The following is a 20751-nucleotide window of genomic DNA, read 5'->3' on the forward strand; positions in this document are numbered from 1 at the left end:
GGAGGCGCAATGTTTAGATATTTTTCCTATATAAAACTTGACTCTACTGTAGTTACATCGTGTACTAAGACTGATGGAAAATTAAAAGTTGCGATTTTCTAGGCAAACATGGCTATGAACTATACTCTCATTCTGGCGTAATAATCAAGGACTTTGCTGCCGTAACATGGCTGCAGGAGGCGCAATGATATTAGGCAGCAGCCGAAAAAAAAAACAATCGAAATTTTAATTTCCTGTCCGACGATGATGTAACTACAGAAGAGTCAAGTTTTAAATAGGAAAAATATCAAAAGTCTTTGGTTATTTTTTAGCACGATGCTAATGGTCTAATCAGATTCAATGGATTGTGCTAAGCTATGCTAAAAGTGGGAGCGCCAGACCCGGAGATCAGCTGAATGGATTCCAAAACGGTAAAAATCAAAATGTTTAACTCTAGGGGAGCTGGAAAATGAGCATATTTTTTAAAAAAAGTGGAATTTCCCTTTAAGATTGTGCTAAATCTAGAGCGGTTTTGAAACAACACTGTAAAAATATAAAAGTAAAAGTTGGATCAACTCGAATAATTATTTTAATAAGTAACGCCAAAAATTAGTTTTTTACACTTAAATTTTCTCACTTTAAGTGAAAAATTAAAGTTGAAAATGTTTACATATTTTGAGCATTACCAATCGAAGTAATTCTTTACATTTTTTCACATTGATTTGTCACTTAATTAAACAAAATGTACGTTTATAAAACTTATTTTTTTTAGGGTAACCAATTAAAATAATTTTTTTTAAGTAGTGCAGCTTTCACTTTGAAATACTTTAACATCTACACCTATCATTTATAACCTTTAGTCTCGGAGCAATGGATTAAAGCTACAGTGCTATATGCTAACATCTAACATATCTGCATGACTGATCTATTAAAAATCTACAACGGCATGTAAATATTAGTTTTCATTATTTGGAGGAGTATTATCAGTCAAATTTTCTGTTGATTTTGGTTAGCCCTTAAAAACCTCAATACTAGTATCATACTGGGAACGGCCAGTCCCTGAAAAACACTACAATGATATCAAAACTATATCAAAAGGCATCAGATTGTGCAACAGGTGTTTGGATGTCGTACCACAGACCATAACTTCATTTCCATAAACACATCACGTTAGATATTACACAACCAAACGGCCATTTCATCTCCCAAACATACATTTTATATATATCTTACGGTCACAGCTTTTAGCATTTAAGGTCTGGAGGAGTATTTGGTTATACTTAGAATTATGGACGTAAGGCAAAACTTCCTACGAAATTCCCTCTTATCCAGCAGGGTCACATTCTGTGTCACCAATTCTTTGATGATTTTAAGATGAAATAACATTCGTTTTGGAGGCCTACCTGATTTTTAAGCCTCTGAAAATACAGAGATTTACTCTCGTTGTCTAATACTTGGCAGAAGAAAGTACTGCATACGTTCATACATATATTCGCAATACCACAGCACAGATAAATATCAGCCGGAAATCAGATTCAAGAAGAGCACGACAGCAGCATTCAACATCATGACGCATGCAAAGACCTAAAGGATGGGAGAAAAGATTCAATTGGCAGGAGAAAAGGTAAGGAAAGCTTGTGCCTTCACTTCGGAGAGGCCGTGACGTGAAAAATACAAGCAAAAGCGAAGAAAAATGAGCAGACACAGCATGCACACGACCGTCACCGGCATCACATTAATGTCCTTCATATAACATAGTCATACGCGAAGGAAACTTATTATAAAAAACCCGGAAGGCTTCAACCTTCATCAGACTGCTGCACGTGCAACAAAGCAAGTGTTGAAGTTTAACAGTGAAGGTTATGAGTGTTTGATTTGACCAGACCGTCCTCCGCTGGTCCTGTTACGTCACTTGGAGATGGATATAAAAATCTGCTTGTGCTTAAGACGGCAGATCTGCTTGTGCTCTTCATAGAGGTAGATCTGTGGTTTCATGGAGGCTCGTAACCGGTCAGAGTATACTGGCAATGTAGATATATGACTGCGACACATCAGCACGGGTGTGAAACAAGGAGAGAAGATTTGATCGGCACCGGCTTTATAATGGAGATGTGATGGAGCGTCTCCTTACGTTAAGAGGCACTTGAGGCCTTTGGTTGTGTTTGATGCATAACAGGTTAGTTACTTTGACTAACTGGACCGGTAAAAGTCAAGCGAGTGAAACACGGGTTATGATCTCTCCTCTCAGCCTCTGTGACACACGATAAGGAAGTTTATCCCGGTCTGGGAAAAACAATACATTTATTAATCTATAAGTCATTATTGCTGATATTGTTCTCTACATTCCCATGAATAGCTCAGTCTTTGTGGTTGTTCATGTGAGTGGACTGTTTGGAGTCCGATTTGCTTCCTCTCAGCTTGCCTTTGAGGACCTTGTAGCAGCCGCGAGCGATTTTGTACATCCAGATTGTATTTAAGATGTCCAGGCAAACGCAAGATACGATCCAAGCGACCTGAGCACCTAGACCCAACCGATAGAACTCTGGCGTACCGAACGTGGCGAAAACCTTCGCCCAGTACGGGGGCATCACGGCGATCCGGACGAGGAAGAACACGACCGCCATAGCGACGCCGTTGATGACCACCAGCGGATGAGTACTGGGGTACGATAGTGCTACAAAAAACCACCTGTGATGAGAATAAGGCACATTATTAAAATATCAGGTTGAAGAGTTTGTAAAACAAAAATAAAGAGATTGAATGATTGTGAATCTCACCTTTGATTCACAAATGGCGTCGACAGTTCTGAAATCAGCCGGAAGTTTGCGAAATAAGGAAGCATTCCCTGTGTCTGTTTGAGAAGAATAAGCAGACACAAGATTACTAAAAGCATTACAATCAATTAGGGATGCAACAATATAATTTTTGTGGAGCGATACCGATTTAAACAAACAACTATTAGAAGATACCGATATTAAACAATTGTATACGATACTATACCGTAGGCCTATAAGCTAGTTTATTTCTGCATCAAATTATTTTTATTAAACATGGATTGGATCTATTTAACATTCAATTGACCATCATAATAAGAGAGGCACAAAGTAAGATAAAAGTTTGGCGATTTTTGGTCTTTTTCCGAGATTTGTGCCCAGACCACAGACATTTTCCCAAAATACTCTTACTGGCTCATGTGGATGAGTAATTTCTCATGTGATAAACTAAACTGAAGTGATTTACTATTTTCCCCCATCACACGTCTGTTTTGTTTGTATTTTGTTTTGGGAAGCATTTAATTACGGATTTTGATAATTATTTTTAAAAAATGCTAGATTATGCAACAGACATGCAACTTATTGCCTTCACGCAATTAATTAATAAACACTTGGTATCTGCCTTTCTTGTGCTATTGCCGAAATGCTGATTGTTTCAATTTCATCAAAAATCGTCCGTAACAGAGACGGCCGATACATCGCTGTATCACTACAATCAATACAAATTCCATATATATTTATCTATTAAATAACAACAAATAAATTAAAACATAATTCATATATAGACGGTTTCAGCAGTAACAACATAAACAAGCGGCTGTCGCGGCCCGCACGTAACTTCCGGTAAACTCCGCTAAGAATAAATAAAAACAAAGTTCTTTAAAAGTAGTTTATTTATATAACAAGCACCAAAAAACAACACATAGATTACCTAGGAAACCAATACATTTGTTATTTTCGACGAGGCATTTGTTCAAGAGATCAGTTTAGCAACTAGTCAGACCATTAAAAAAACGAAACCGGAAGTAAGGTTCAGATCCAGACGTGTATCACGTGCGTCCGATGAAACCGTCTATACAACGACTGGATAACATCATAAAAGTAACATTTTTTAACTTTAAAACAGTTGGCAAAACTTTATAATAAGGTTGTATTTACTAGTTTAGCTAACATGAACTAAAAATGACTTGTATAGTATTTATTAATCTTAGTTAACTTCAGAATTTACTAATACATTATTAACCATTTATATGTGATGGTCCCACAGGTGGGACATTTGGCATTATATTAAAAAAATTATAATTTATTGGTCTAAACCTGAAATAATCTTGACAAACTATTTATTGTTGGAAAGCTCTAGGAATGTAGTTTTCATATTTTAAGGCCATTTGATGATAGAAATTGTAAAGTGAAAGTCATTTGTTAAATGTCACTGACGCTGTAGGAATACATATGAATTCTTATATATTCATAAATATATATTCCTCAAATTAATCTATGAATCCTCAAAAATCTTGACAACATACATATAACTGGAAAGCTCTCTGAGAAAGTAGTTTTCATATTTAAAAACCTTTTTGCATTAATAAAAATGCAGTGACAGTAATTTATTAATTTGTGACAAGATTATGCAGCTAAACGTTGACACCTAGTGGCCTTTGTTGGTAAAACCACTAAAAGTGTGACAGAAACAAATTTTTTTGTGATTTTAACTTGAAATTCAATTCAGAACTACTTGTGGCTTTATTTTATTTTTTTGTGTTTTGGTGTAAATCATTTTCATTTTTAAAAAAAAAACATACTTTATTCAATTGTTTTTATTTTTTTTTAAATAAATTTAAATTGGTATTTCTTAATTTAATATTCACAACTCCAAACACTTCAGTCAAAAATGGTAAAGTGTCTTCTTTAAAAAGAGACCAAGGCTTCTAGACCAAAAAATGGCAGAATTAAATTAATATGAAGGTCAAAAGGGGGGCTGATAGTAGGGATGCACGATATATCAGCCGACATATCGTTATCGGCCACTGCTTATTTTAATATTATCGGTTATCGGTCTGATAGCAAAATTAGGCCGATAAATAAAAGCCAATAAATGATGGATTATTTTGGTTTGTTGAACCACTTCACTTGCTCATTGCTGGCCATGTGGAGTTTTGATTGGTGCTTTCTGTGACATAGCACGAAGATGACACGTGTTGTGAGCTTAAGAAGAGTATGCGAGTCCAGCGCAAAGACAAGATGTCCGCGGTCTGTGAGTTTTTCATTGTGAAAATAATATGAATATTTATCGGCCTATAGATATCGGTTATCGCCCCCCAAATTTAAAGAGTTATCGGTTATCGGTATCGGCCAAAATTTCCATATTGGTGCATCCCTAGCTGACAGTTAAAGGGTTAAAAACAAATGTTGTAAATGTTACCATTAGTAAATGCACCATGAACTAACATGAACAATTGTACTGGCATTAACTAACATGAACAGATTAATAAATACAGAACAGCATTTGACAACGTTAACAAATACTGTTAAAAACTGTATTGTAATGTCTTACCACAAACTTAATATAAGTTTAAATACATAAATAAAATTAATATAAATTATTTAAAAAAATCAAGTTTAAATACATAAATAAAATTAATATAACTTAATATAAAAAATTCAAGTTTAAATACATACACTAGTCAACATTTGAAGTGGATCAAAAACATTCATCAAAGTTGTCATAAGACAAGAACGGGTATTGGGTAAGGGTTTTAAGACAACTTTGAGGAAAGGTTTTGATATACTTCAAATGTTGACTAGTGTGTATTGCCCACCAATTCAGAAACAGGACATTACATCACAAGACATTTCTAGTAGTAAATATGCTTAATTTTAATGGTCTTATCTTGTGAATAAAGTAAACAGACACTTACCAGAACATATCCATAAGCATACAGTGCCGCCAAGTGGTGACAGACAAAAAACACATCTCCCATAATTCTCCAGTTACAAGCTAATAGCAAAAGATCTGAAGAAATGAGACATAAAATAAAAGGAAGATGTAAATAAACATATGCAGATCTGACATGTAATCTGTGCTTAAACAATGCAAAACAAATAATATTCATACCATAAAAGAGATATCCACAGGTGATAGCAACATTCAGCTTTACCAAGTTAGGATCTCCCCTGCAAATACATTTCATATAGCATTAGAACACACACGCATACAATGTTAGCAATAAAACTGTGTTTGACTTTAATACATTTAAAATGAAGTGTTTATTATAAGGTATAATCTGTGAATGCATCAGCACCTGTTAAATGGGTATAATTTAAAGATAAAACATGCGAGGGTAACACAGGTTCTTTAATTCAAACATTACAGTAAATTGCTTTTAACACCAGCAGACTGATAACTAAAACACAGAAACTATTCACTGAATGAAATTATATTCAATTATAGTTAATAGTCCATTAAATTCATGCTGGTAAACAAGAGACATTTAAATGTGCAGTTGATGCTTGTTTTTCGTTTCAAACGTTTCACATGTTTCACTATAACTGCTGATTGTAACTACAAAATTTGCTTCTAAAATAGGATACATAAAAGGCAAAAACATGTGGACCCCCACCCCTACTTGTTGATAAATTTGACTACACAGCGAACAGATGTATCATGCATGAAGTTATGGATTCCCCTGAGACACAGTTTTACAAAATGCAACACACCAAAAACCTTAACATAGCACTGTTAAAGGAGGCCACCAGTAAACAAACACTTTATTATTTTGACGGGCCTGAACAAAGCCCATACCCAACTAAACACCTGGACTGTGAGCCGGACTCCATAATCGACCTGATGCTCAAGTATAAGCAAAATCTTAACATCTACTGTAGCATTGAGCTTCACCAGAAGAGTTCATAAACTATATTAATACTCATGGTTTTAAAATAAAATTATCTTCATGAACACATGGGTGTGTGCACAAACGTTGGGCTAACAAGTATATATTAAATTGTACAAATTGCCAGACTGTTTGCTGTCAAATTTATGCTGTTACACTCTTAAAAATAAAGGTACTACATGATGCCAGAGAAGAATTATTTTTGGCCTGTCATTGCGTCCCAAACGACTCAAAATAGAAGCCTAATATGTGGGCGCCGTTAAAAATCCACCTTTGAGAAATTTAAATATATTTAAAATGATTTTTACTTGTACAGATGCAAAGAATTAAACATTAAAATATGTTTTTACACTTTTTACTGACCTACATAGACACTCATTAGGGGTGCGCCCCACACAAACATGACACACACACAACAAACTCAGTTTGATTTAAAAAAAATTTAAATAAATGATAACTTGACTAACAGTCAAATAGTACAACTAAACGATTTTATTTTGTATTAATTTGCATTATATATTTAACTTTTGTAACATGTTAAAGTAGCTTTCTTCTCTGGCCAACTTTAGGGGGGCGGCGCCCCAGTGCCCCCATTGACCAGCCGCTACTGCTCTGACCCTGTAAAGTGATCAGGATATTGATACACACCGAACGCAGGTGTTCACCGACACAGGTGAAGTAGGTTATCTCTGAGAGTTTGTGAAACCAGAGCTTAAAAATAAGTCCTCATAGCCTCTGTGTGACACCACAGGCTCATTCATCAACATCTGAACTCTTAACTGCTTCATCAGGACTGCTACAGTCTGGGTTTACTGTCACAAATTTAATAGGATACAGAATAATACAATTTAAAGGATTAGTCCATTTTCTTAAAAAAAATCCAGATAATTTACTCACCACCATGTCATCCAAAATGTTGATGTCTTTCTTTGTTCAGTCGAGAAGAAATTATGTTTTTTGAAGAAAACATTCCAGGATTTTTCTCATTTTAATGGACTTTAATAGAGCCCAACACTTAACACTTAACTCAACACTTAACAGTTTTTTTCAACTGAGTATCAAAGAACTCTAAACAATCCCAAACGAGGCATAAGGGTCTTATCTAGCGAAACGATTGTCATTTTTGACAATAAAAATAACAAATTTAAACCACAACTTCTCGTCTAGGTCCGGTCATGATGCGCCAGCGTGACCCCAAGCAATACATCATGACGTCAAGAGGTCACAGAGGACGAACGCGAAACTCCGCCCCAGTGTTTACAAGTGTGTTGAAAGATGACCGTTCCGACGTTGTTGAATGATACTAATTAATGTCTTTGTGTCACTTTATTGTTTAAAATGGTCCGCAAATGTGCGTTTCATATATGTAGCACGTGACCTCCCTACGCCACTATGCATTTACATTAGGTCACGCAGGACAGGAGTCCTAGTGGTTTAAAAGTGCATATTTTTACTTTTCTTGTCAAAAATGACAATCGTTTTGCTAGATAAGACCCTTATGCCTCGTTTGGGATCGTTTATAGTCCTTTGAAACTCTGTTGAAAAAAACTTAAGTGTTGAGTTAAGTATTAAATGTTGGGCTCTATTAAAGTCCATTAAAATGAGAAAAATCAAACATAATTTCTTCTCGACTGAACAAAGAAGGACATCAACATTTTGGATGACATGGTGGTGAGTAAATTATCTGGATTTTTTTTAAGAAAATTGACTAATCCTTTAATGGCCCGTCACACGATTGTTTGAAACTGCAATTTTAAACTGCATTAAAACTGTTAAGTGTTGGGGTCCATTAAAATGAGTAAAAAACCTGGAATGTTTTCCTAAAAAAATATAATTTCTTCTCGACTGAACAAAAACAAACATAAACATTTTGGATGACATGGTGGTGAGTAAATTATCAGTTTTTTTTTTTTTAAGAAAATTGACTAATCCTTTAAGAAGCAAATATCACAAATTTGATCAGACAAAGAGGTTTATGAGTAAATGGATATAAGGGATGAGTCCTGCCCCTTGTAATGTAACCTATGCTGGGTTGTTTTAACCCACTGTTGGGTTAAATATAGACATTTTCTGCGTTAATTTAACCCAGGAGCTGGGTACGTCCCTTTTTAACCCAATGCAAAACTTTATTTTTATTCTAACATTATTAACAGTATTTTATTCTGAACCATAAAAATTGTTAATGTGTGCTGTTATCTTATCTATTGCTGTTATGGACTTCAAAGGATGAACTTGGACCATCTCATTCTGACTTCATTAATCTACTTTACTATCAGGGTCTCTGTGTCACACCTGGGCATAGATAACTCGTGGCTTTATGAACAAATACCTCGGATTGAATCTAAATAAGTGAGATAAACATTTTGGCCAAAGTTCATGGAGCTGTCATGGATCACTCACAAAAGACACAACTAAGCAAATTTCTTCAACTTTGATCTGATTCAGTTTATCATCCAAGTTTTGCACAAGCATATCAGTTTAGGGTTCTGACTGAAGCGACTCAAGAAAAGGACTTTCATCCAAAGTGACTTACAATGCATTCAAGGTTACACATTTATCATGCATTCCCTTGGAAATTGAACCTATGACCTTTGCATTGCTAATGCAATGCTCTACCATTTGAGCCACAGGAATAAGCTTAAACTTACTTGGGAGATTCTCACGAAACCATTGAAACACCACGGCACTAATGATTTTAGCTTTAAAATGTGTAATATAGTAACATTAAAAAGCATCAGAATTAACACAATACTGTGTTCTACCTTGCACAATGTGTGATTTCAACATAAGAATTTATAATTGGAAATTTTATCTCATTTTCTGCTGAAATTCTCATTACCGCAATGTGTCCGGCTGTGTTTGAACATGCGTTATGTTGTAATTTAATCAAATTAACAGAAAAATATTAAGAAAAAAATAAATGGATGTTTTGCTAGACTACTTTAGATGACAGAAAAAATATTTACTGAATATTCATGTATAATAATAATGAAGTAAAATTAGGAAAATGATGTGTCCATGCCTGATGTTCTCATCCTCCGCAACACTTTTTGAGAACAGTTTAAGCACACATACAGAATTTTAATAAAGTTTGATTTTGAGTGACCAAGCACATGGACCAGTTACTTCAAGATGGCTACCAGGTAAGATCATTTTTTTACAGTTAATTTGAAATATTGTCTTGTCAGAATGCTTACACGACATTTTGATTATCATTACCGCAACAGATGCTTATTAAATGTTAATTTAATTAATAGAAGCATAATACTTTGATTTTAAATGCATGTGCAGAATCTCCAAATTATGTTCTTTCAGGTGTGTCATGTCATTTTGAAAATATGTCAGTGTTGATGTTTTCTGACTGTTGCGGTAATGAGATTTTTTAGGACTAATTTTTAAAATTATGTTACAAAAAGTGTTAAATGATAAGTAAAAGTTTTTTAATTAATGTTCCCATTTACTCCAGACTCTGCTTTTTAATATCTGGTGGGAAAAAAAGTAAATTCAAGCAATTTTTACATTTTCATGCTTGACATTTTTAAAACCAAGTTTTCGTGAGAATCACCCACTTGTCCAACAACATCTCAAAGTAAATCAGTATTTAACAGTGTCAATGAACTTGGGGGTGATGGTGGGTTTTTGCCAAGATTGGACAGTGAGACTGAGGTTCATCCCTTTAAATGTGATCAAAGGAGAAAAAGGCCTAAAGGGGTGTCACATGACACCAGTGGGAAGTTTGGCCATATCCTGTTGAAAATTGCCTTGTTGGCAAGACTAAGATCTGGCAGGGAGTTTCCAAAAAAAGACCGCATTAGACAACAAAAAAACGTGATTTAAAGAGAGAGAAAAAAACTGGCCTTGCACAACAAAATAGGGCTGCACAATATATCGAAACATTGCAGATGGCATATTGCAATAACCGTATAATTTATCCAAAACATAATCTAATGGTTATGCATAGTCAAAGTTTTTGCAAAGAGACTGGAACAGAAATGAGTGCTTGTGCATGCTCTGACGTGTGAAAGATTATGCAAAAGAATGCAAAACATGTATGCGTGTTATATAATTTTCAGATGTAAACATATTTTAATAACTCCAAACCGATTTCACAAACTGAAAGCATTATTGCATTGGATATCGTATACAGCATTAGTTGTCAATATCGTGCAACCCTACACCAAACACGCTTAAGATTTGAAACCGAAACATATGATTCCTATGAAACCACTGCAGTGAATATTCAACCACTTACAAACCAACAATGCTGGTTGAAAAGAAAAAGAATGAAAAAAAAACCTCATTCATCTTCAATGAGAGATTTAGGTTTAAGTATAAACCTTTAAACAGACCCGCATTGAGAGCGTCTGAAATCCCTCTAAAGAAAATGAACAAGTGAAACACCTCTGAAGGTGTTGAGGAACTGTTCAAACATGTTCATGCTGTAAAAACTTGGAGAAGAGAAACACAAAAAAAGAGATGGAAGATATTGAGAAAGAAAAAAGAAGACTGTTTCAAAACCTGTTGCAAAGGCACACTTACAGTACAATACTTTAAACTGCCGTCTAGGTAGACTGCTTTTCAGGTTTTGAAACAGAGCTCAAAAACATCCACTGAAGACAAATGACCATTTTCACCTTCAGGATGCAAAGATGCAGATCAGACAGGCGGCAGGCAGAAAAGAAAAATAAAGATGATAAATGAGACAGCGCAGACAGTGAGAATGCTTTCAGTAAAGCTTTCACGAGTTTGGTAATAAACTGTAATGGAATATACCACACAGTCTCCAAAGATGCATGAAGGTGAAACCACGTTCGAACGTTCGGCATCTTACCAGACTGGGTCTTTGTTGACGGCATCATCATACCAGAGGATATAGAGACAGAACAAGCCCACGATTAATGCATGGACGGTTGATACCAACCTGAGGATACAAAAACAACTCAGTTATTCATAAACAGACTCAAGTGCACAATTCAGAGGGATTTTATCCTGCAACCATGGTAAATGTACTCTCAAGATAATTATTGATCTTAAATTAACAAACAGCATACATTACTGATCAGGCCTGGCCCACCCAATCAGAGGCTTGGCCCACCCTGGACTCACACCACATAATAGCCAATCTTTTGGCAAAAAATCTGTAATGTTATACTATATTAACAGACATGAGAATAATTCTTAAGAAAAACAGCATTTCAGATAAAAATTACATTTGTAGTTTGTAACAAGTTTGTTTTATGAGATGTAAATAGTTATTTTAAAAAACTGCCCCTTTTAACAAAACCTAACAAGAACAAGAAAAACCAATTCTTACAGTTCATGCTATACTCAAGTAACAAGTTTGTTTTAGTTGATGCAAATAGTTATTTTAAAAGAACTGCCCCTTTTAACAAATCTAAAGTTACTTAATTGAAACAAGATCTGTTAAGGGGTCAAAAATATTACAAATGCAAAAAGAGAGAATATATAAATAAATAAATAAATATAAAAAATATAAAAAATGAAGAAAACACAACAATAACAAACAACCTTAACAATTGTCTTAAATATATAATATTAAAACTATAGACATGTGAGATTAAAGCATTAAAGAACCCCCCCCCCCCCAATCCGACCAGCCCAGCTGGAATATCACTTGGCCCATCTTTCATCTCATATCTGGAGCCGGGCCTGTTACGGATTCATTTCAGATTTACACTACCAGTCAAAAGTTTTGAAACACTTGACAGAAATGTTAACTATGATCTTAAAAATCTTTTAATCTGAAGGTGTATGGTTAAATGCTTGAAATTACGTTTGTAAACAAAAATATACCCGTGACAAATAAATTGATTTCTATTATTAGAAAACTAAAATTTTATTTTAAAATGTTATTTTTGAAATAGATGATCTATGCAGTGGTTCCCAACCTTTTTAGCCCTAAGTACCCCCACAACCCTATCAGTAAGGCTCAAGTACCCCTTCATCGAAACTAAACCAAAGTTGTGTTTTAAAGACAAATAATTAGTTATTTTAATTAATTAATTAATTTTAAACATTAAAGTAAAAAGCACTGACTGATGAAGCATGTTTATTTCAACAAACCACTACCATTGCGATCAGTGTTTGCATTTTATCAGCTCATTTGCATTATACAAGACACACCCAAAAACAGCACATTTTGCTCAGGCCTACAAAATGGCAATTTTGACATGCTATAATTAATTATCTGTAGGGTGTTTTGAGATAAAACTTCACATATGGACTCTGGGAAAGCCAAAGACTTATTTTACAAATTAAAAAAATTCATCATATGACCCCTTTAAGGGTCAGATTTACTAACAGCTTGCGCAAACCATCATTTTGACGTTAAATAACGACTGAACTTACTAAAGACACGCAATAGATATTTCGCTCTGAAAAGGTGTTATTTTTGCGAACTTATTGCATATGCATTTGTGGAAGTTTTCCTATTAACATTAATGCGAGGAGAGTATTACATTTTGCCAGAGGAACATACTTTAAAATAAATATATAGTTTGCCAAGCCATGCTATGTTTAATTTGCTGGAGAAAAGAGGAGGAGAAGTCACGATGAGAAGTAAAATCAGGTATTTCAAAACTTATTTTACCCTTCATCTTTCGTCCTCCGGTTCATAGTGTACTTTTACTTAGCTGGAATTTCACACTCCGCAGTCCGCATTTTCATTGCGATGTCCTGCCGAGGTCTCTTATTTGCGACCCTGTACTAATTTGCGCTGCTCTTAGAAGATTGCAGTGGTCATTAGAGAAATGTCATTATTGTGCCTGTGTATTTTATTTGCGCCTTTGTAGTAAATCACACGCAAAATTTCAACTCCGGCGCTTATTTGGAATTGAGCTCTCACGTCCTTTTTAGTAAATGCCCTAAATTTACTAAAATCTCAATTTAAGTTACTGATAATTAAAGTGTGCAAATAAGTTAAATTATTCTGTTCAAATATAAAGAGAAACAAAATGTGTTAAGGCATTCTCTATAAATACAAAAGACATACGGGACAAAATATGTTAGCCAAAAACAATGCAAAAGTTTTTTTGCATAATTTGAAAATGCAACGGCAGCGGGAATGAATACTATAACATTATTTAAACATTAATTATAGTTAATAAACTTTGTGTCTTTAGAACAATGGGAATGACGCGAATCGGACGGCACGTTTGCCACGAAAACATGCGCTTATGGACTCAAACGCATCTTTGTGCAAGTTGAAAATATTTAACTCAAGCAAAAAAATTAGCATGACACAAAGTTAAATCCCGCGAGTAATCTAGAGTGAGGAACGCAATGTTTCACGTTTGGTGTATACGCAGCATTAGACTGAATATTAAAAAAACAGCTAATAAGAGCCCAGTTTTTGAACTTCTTTAATATTCTTTAAAATGCATCCTACGGTGAAACTTTAAGAGGCTTCTTAATAAAATGAAACGAGTACGGTTTTCCAATTAAAAGTTGACTGCACTTCGGATGATAAAACATAACAGTTTTGATTTATTTTGGTTGCTTTTAGTCACCAACATCATTCCCACAGATACATTTGTGTTATGCCATAGTTTGGACAAGTTTTTTTTATTATTTTGTAATGTAGAAAAAATATAAAAACTAGGGCTGTCAAAAGATTATTCGCGATTAATCACATACAAAATAAAAGTTTATGTTTGCATAATATACAATACAAATTGGATATTTTTGTGTACACATGTAAATGTTTCTTAAATATATACATGCATGTGTGTGTATTTACATATACAAAATAATTACACACAGTGCACACACATTATGCAAAAACTTTTATTTTGTTTGCGATTAATCGCAATTAATCTATTAATATTATCACCCTAATATAAACAAAAAACGAGTTAGTGTTTCAAAACTTTTGACTGGTTGTGTACTTGGATCAACAGGTTTACTCTTAAAAGACATTTTTGTATAACGAATAGAAATGTGCATTAGCTGTATCTTCTGATATCATAATGCTGTCATAGTAAGAAACATGAACTATACTAACTGTACTGTACACTGATAACTGTGCATGATAACATGCATTTCATCTACTATGGATCCAGGCAGTGCGGATGTGTGTGGATAAAATCAGTTGTATGAGTCCTTGACCTTTGTATCTGTTTTGTATTATCATGTAAACCTTTGTTGTCATACTGTATCACCACCAGCAGGGATTATTTATTCCCAAAAGCTATGAACAAGTTTCCGTGTTATTACAAATGCTTATGCTTGTCTTTATTGAAAATATAATGTGAGTATAATCAGTATAATTCATACACATGATGTGGAGGACAGACCTTTACATTTGCACACAAAATCTCACTTTGCTTCACTGATGATCAGATGTGACATTTAAAGCCATACAACAAAACAAGTAAATTGGTGTATAAACAATGAAATAACAGTTTGCATAGCTTTTGATTATATAATCATTCCTAGTACTGTATGACATTTCTAAACCTAAGGTCACATTAACCAGGTTAAAAAGATTACAAAGGTGATTACACCAAATTGCAATTTCACAACACTGTACAGAGATCAATGCGTTGAGGTTTATGCAACTAGTGCAGCACACAATACCGGGTAGTTCATTTGTACTTTTGAGAACTAGATTTGTTACATTAAAAAAAAAAAATTCTCTAAAATCTTAACCGTGCATGAATAAACTGTGCTGTGGTGGTGTGCATGTTAACTGGTACCTGGAGTTCCAGTCGTTGAGTTTGTTGGGTGGTAACCTCCCGTAACCCTGCGAGAAGTTGGAGGACAGAACCGGACTGATGCAGGAGAAGAAGAGCTGAAAGCCCACGAAGCTGCCGGACACGACATAAACCTCTCTCATATCCATCTCTCACCTGAAGCAAAGACTGATTCAGTGAACTATGAACTGATTCATTGATACAAGATTCAACTCAAAATGATTTTGGACTGGGAAGAACTATGGCATGGCCTGTTCTTTAAATACGTGGCACATGAGTTGTATAAGCAAACTTTTTGGCAACTTCTGTATACTTTTCAAATGCCTCAAGCCCCATTTACTGGAATTGCATGACTTCTGTCTTCATGTTATCTATCTATAAATAAACACATTTTTGCCTGGGATAACCAATGGAATAAGAAAAGGAAATAAACCTCTTGTACCTCAGGTCAAAGCCCCCAAAATTGGATGGCTGGAATTATTAGTGCTTGTGTTTCATAATAGATTAGGACAAAGCACTCCTTTTTTTAAGGGCAGCTACACAGTTTGGATATTTTTGTGCATCAGTATTTTACTGTATTTAGGCTTTGACCACTAACAATAAAAGCATTGATGCTTAGCATTTGTCAGATTATAGCATGCATGCCTTTCAAAGCCTGGATCAAGAAGGCTGTAGGCATTTATGTGAACGTCTATAAGAGGGCATGATGAAATCCATTGTGAAACAAACTACTAATACACAAACAATAGGATATGCAGCACTAATCCTATCAAAACTGAAAGTAAACACGCAACAGTATTTCTTTAAATAAGCTTTGGGTTAAATAGTGTATCCAAATACTGACAGGGAAGAAAAACATGTCACTGATAAAGAGGGGTCATGTGCATCGGTGTAATGACTTCGTCTACAGTAGTAGTAACCAGGCCACTGTTGCTTCATTGTGAACTTATTCTCATAAATTATAACACTGCAATCTAATATATATATAATCTACTCTTATGGTGCGAATGAAGCACTAATGGGGCATATGCACCAAAAGCGAATTGACCTATGGCTAAGCCACGCCCCCAAACACAATTTAATCCTGCGAGTAATCTAGAGCGAGGAACGCAATGCTTCGCGTTTGGTGCGTACGCAGCATAAGCTTGAGTGATATACATGTTAAAGGTGCAGTGTGTAATTTTTAAAGGAATCTCTTGACAGAAATGCAAAATAATATACAAAACTATATTATTATGCTGCGTTTACACCAACCGCGGTAGAGGCGTGAAGCGCGAGTGATTTCAATGTTAAGTCAATGTGCAGACGCGTTGACATGCGTCAGGAGGTCCCGCGGCGCGGAAGAGGTGAACCTTGCGCGAAATTGAGCGTTGTGCGCGGTACGCGCGAATGGTGATTTTGTGCATTTTGCGGTTCACGCGAATTTGCGGCTGACGCCCGAGTTGAAAAATTTGAACTTTGGCGGAATTTCGCGCCGCGTTAACCAATCAGGAGCCTGCCTGCTGCTGTGGTGGCAGCCCCGCCCGGAGTCACTCACTCAACCAAGGCTTGATATTGTCCGTGCGCAGTCACCCGGAGCTATACGACACAAGTTGTTATTTCTATAGAGGAGACAGGAATAAAAAGGACCTCACTTGGAATAGTGTCAGTGAGGACTTTGGGCAACCTGGTAAGTTGTAATACACACTTCACTTTTGAGTCACGTGACGTTTATCGACCCGCGCCATTTATTTCCCCCTTATAGTAAGGTTACCAAATACAAACTGGTAACTCTTGATAAATGCACAATCATCATCAGTTACCTTGCAAACAGACACTCGCACAGCAGTTGCCCCTCCCACAAGAAGCGGATTTTGCCTCGGTGCGCGTCAAATGCTTGCTTTTTCCGCCCGTCTACTCCGCTCTACAAGCGCAAAATGCATTCAAAGTGTTCAACCTCGCCACTAGATGGCGCTAAAATTTACACACTGTACCTTTAAGTCAATACAAAGATGCAATAGACGTCCTGCAGCGCAAATGACGTGACGCGACTTGAGTGTTTTGGGCGTTTGCGGTGCGTGAAGCATGATTCGCGCAAATGTGATTGCGACGTAGCGAGCTGAGGCAGAAATACGAAAAAACTATGGAGGACAAAATCATTGTCGCTCTATGACACATCTTCACACTTTTATAGAAACTGGAACAAAAAGGATCTTGCTCGGTAAAAAGTGATTGAGGCGGTCGGCAAATCTGGTAATTGTAAAACGCTCTTTACTAAATTTGAACTATATACACTAGCTAAACCAGGCAAATTGAGCATATGTAACATGAATATCGTAATAATGTTTCTGCTTCATTTGCATCCGGTGTGAACGCACAGTTAGATTCACCGTGCACGCCTAATATTATTGACCATTATCTATCCTTAGATATATTTTAAGGAAACATGCATGCATACCATATTATCTACTTTCTTCTTAAACACAGCAGAAAGAAATGTGATGCATGCAACTTCCCTAAAACAAAGAAATTGACTTCTACACAAACCACAGATTGTCACCCATGGCTGCTTGTATGTGTGGAATTGCTATTTAAATGTCAATTCAATAACACGACAAAATTAATTTTTAACTTTAGTGCTGAATATTAAATTAATCACATTTCCTAAAAAGGCCTAAAGCAGCAGGGTCACAATGTGTTGACGTGTATCCATTGGTCACATTGTCACTCCATCATGACACCAGGAATAAAAATAGAAAACTGCACGAATGACCACTGCAATAAAAGCCGGTGCAATATAAATACACACAAAAAAAAAAAACATTACAGATGGGTTTAATGTTATAATGGGAATTGTATTGGTTTTAATGGAACTATAATGGTATCTGTGGGTCTCTACTGATTGTGTTGATGGATTATTATCTGATGAATGGGAACAAAAACATCAAATCCTACTGGAATGAAATCCACTTCATACTTGAGTTTTGTTATGGTTTCAATGGTAATGGCTCATAATATTTTTCGAATGAAAACCATTAAAATTTCTATTGTTTAATTCAACCTATTAATAATATAACAATTAATGATTCCTAAATGTAGTTTAAATTCAACATTCCCACAATCTCAAATACATGAGTTGCGCATCTTTGTGGCATCAAGATGTTTAGCATAACAGTGTAACAATAACAATACGAGCAAGGGCGCATGCGCAGTGCGTAAAGACATTCAATTCTGCACACGTATCGACTAAAAACAGCGTCTGGTGCACTGAAGTTTCTTTATTCATCTCTCTAGTCTACCCAACAACGGCCGTGCCATTTAAATAATAATGCACGCGACAGGTGCAGCGGACGACGCGTCGCGAACGATTAACGCTTTACTTTACCTGATGAGAGTAGCATAGGGCTCAGTATGCGCGTCTGGATGCTGGATATCTTCTTTATTTTCAACACAATACCAGTTTAGGTCGATGGCGACGGCAGGCGAGCGGCTCGTGCACGCGACCGCTTTAAAAGCGCGCGTCCTCCGTGGAGCGCTCAGGAAAACACAAAAGCTCCCGGTGCGAGGCCATTTTCCACCTTCACAAACACGCAAAAACGTCGCGAACCGCTGCTCGGTCAGAAATTCTCATTTCTCCGCCGCGTATTGACAGATCACTCTCCGTTGTGACGTCATAGCGTCTCCCGCCCACTACACCCTCCCGCGCACACCCCCTTACTAAGCCACGCCCACAGAACTCACCAACAAATTTTGTTTCTCACTGTTTTACTTTGAGTTTCCCTAATGGCTCAATAAGCATTTATTGGCGGAATTTGTTCTTTATAGAAGTCATATTAAATTGAAGACATTGTTTTTTGTGTGGGAGTATGCAGAACAAAACAATACAACAGAAATGCAAGTTATTATATTACACGCAGCAGCAGAATTTATTGCACAATACACAGAAAAACAAGAGTGAGTCGGACACATAATGCAAGACTGCATGTTGATAGGGTCTGTTCAAGTGTTGTGCAATACTGACCTCTGCCTGGTAAAAACACTCCTCATGTTTCAGTCTGTTATGATGGTTTAAAGGGATAGATCACCCAAAAATCTAAATTCTGTCATCATTTACTCACCCTCATGTTGTTACAAACCTGTATAAATTATTTTGCTTTGATGAACACAAAAGAAGATATTTTGAGAAATGTTTGTAACCAAACCGTTTGTGGACCCCGTTCACTTCTAAAGTAGGAAAAAAGAATACTATGGAAGTAAAAGAGGTCCACAAATGGTTTGGTTACAAACATTTTTTTAATATCTCCCTTTGTGTTCATCAGAACAACAACATTTATACAGGTTTATAACAACATGATGGTGAGTAAATGATGACAGAATTTTCATTTTTGGGTGAACTATCCCTTTAATTCCTCTCTGTAGTTTACAAACTTAAACCATAATATCTGGACAATAGTTGCTATATATGAAACTATTAAACTGCATTTACATTACAAAAGTGTGTATGTGAGAATAATATACTGTATGTTGTATACTGTATTTTTTTGTGTCTATACCGGGTACTACCGGTTTAAATGACTTAAGTTTACCCATTAAAATATTAGGATAAGACAAATAAAATATGAATTCTTACATTTCTATTTCATGAATAGCTCAGACAAAATCATAACTGGCTCTGGTCTGGGGCAGTGCCCCCCTGCCCCCCAACTCCAGCTATGTGTCATTTCTGTCAGAATTGCTCGGTAGACAGTGCCAAATGGACCTGCAATTCAAGAGACTACCACATGGTGGCGGTATACATTAAATAAACTGGACTACTGCATGCAAAAAAATTAGCATCACATCTAAACTTAAAGTTGCCATGAAACGGAAGTAGCATTTGCGTTATTTTTCACGTGGTGACGTATATCCGAGTGAAACCGGCTTTTGAAATGAAATAAGGCAGCACTGAATATGTCCATCGAGATCTGATTGGATCATTTGAAGTTGGGTCGTGTTGCTAATTGCTAATCGCAGTCATCTTCTACCGGACCCCCGCCCACCTGCCATACCACATGACATGAGAGATAGTTTTGAGGAGGGTAGGAGATTTGCATTTTTGATTAAAGATGATTTTTTTAAATAATGAAGCTCACAGATAAGTCATTTGATAAAAAAATACAGTATTCCAAAACAAACGTCTGTTTTCATTGTATTTTTTATGGTGACTTTAAGTGTATTGTACTCGCATTAGTTTGATAATCTTTTAAGCATTTCTCTTGCTTGATCTCAAGTGCCTTTGCTTAGTGATGTCTTTGTAATAATACTTTTGAATAAAACCCCAAATCAAGCAGTCAACAAAACCACCAAAAATAATGTCCAGAACCGGTAAAAGGCTTGTTACGTGATCACTTTATTAACTTACCAAAAACACAG

At 35.8% G+C, this 20751-nt stretch overlaps 1 protein-coding gene across 1 annotated transcript; it reads right to left on the reverse strand.

The window, feature by feature from the left end:
* Positions 1 to 953: 953 nt before the first annotated feature.
* LOC141348997 (TLC domain-containing protein 4-B) lies at positions 954 to 19018 on the reverse strand. Its single transcript, XM_073864978.1, has 7 exons — positions 18725 to 19018; positions 15364 to 15516; positions 11478 to 11567; positions 5869 to 5927; positions 5672 to 5766; positions 2757 to 2830; positions 954 to 2667 (listed from the first exon to the last, which is right to left on the reverse strand). The coding sequence occupies exons 2-7, from the start codon at positions 15507 to 15509 to the stop codon at positions 2337 to 2339; spliced, it is 795 nt and encodes a 264-aa protein (XP_073721079.1). The 5' UTR covers positions 15510 to 15516; positions 18725 to 19018; the 3' UTR covers positions 954 to 2336.
* Positions 19019 to 20751: the final 1733 nt, after the last annotated feature.

The sequence above is a fragment of the Misgurnus anguillicaudatus genome, unplaced genomic scaffold, assembly GCF_027580225.2.
Source record: "Misgurnus anguillicaudatus unplaced genomic scaffold, ASM2758022v2 HiC_scaffold_29, whole genome shotgun sequence".
Lineage (NCBI taxonomy): Eukaryota > Metazoa > Chordata > Actinopteri > Cypriniformes > Cobitidae > Misgurnus > Misgurnus anguillicaudatus.

Excerpts from the sequence above, each read along its gene's own strand:
- LOC141348997 (XM_073864978.1), bottom strand. The coding sequence starts at position 15,509 with ATGGATATGAGAGAGGTTTATGTCGTGTCCGGCAGCTTCGTGGGCTTT. Across the intron at positions 5,767-5,868 it reads CTGTGGATATCTCTTTTATG|ATCTTTTGCTATTAGCTTGT; the intron begins GTATGAATATTA and ends TCATTTCTTCAG. Across the intron at positions 2,831-5,671 it reads ATGCTTATGGATATGTTCTG|ACACAGGGAATGCTTCCTTA; the intron begins GTAAGTGTCTGT and ends CTTCTCAAACAG.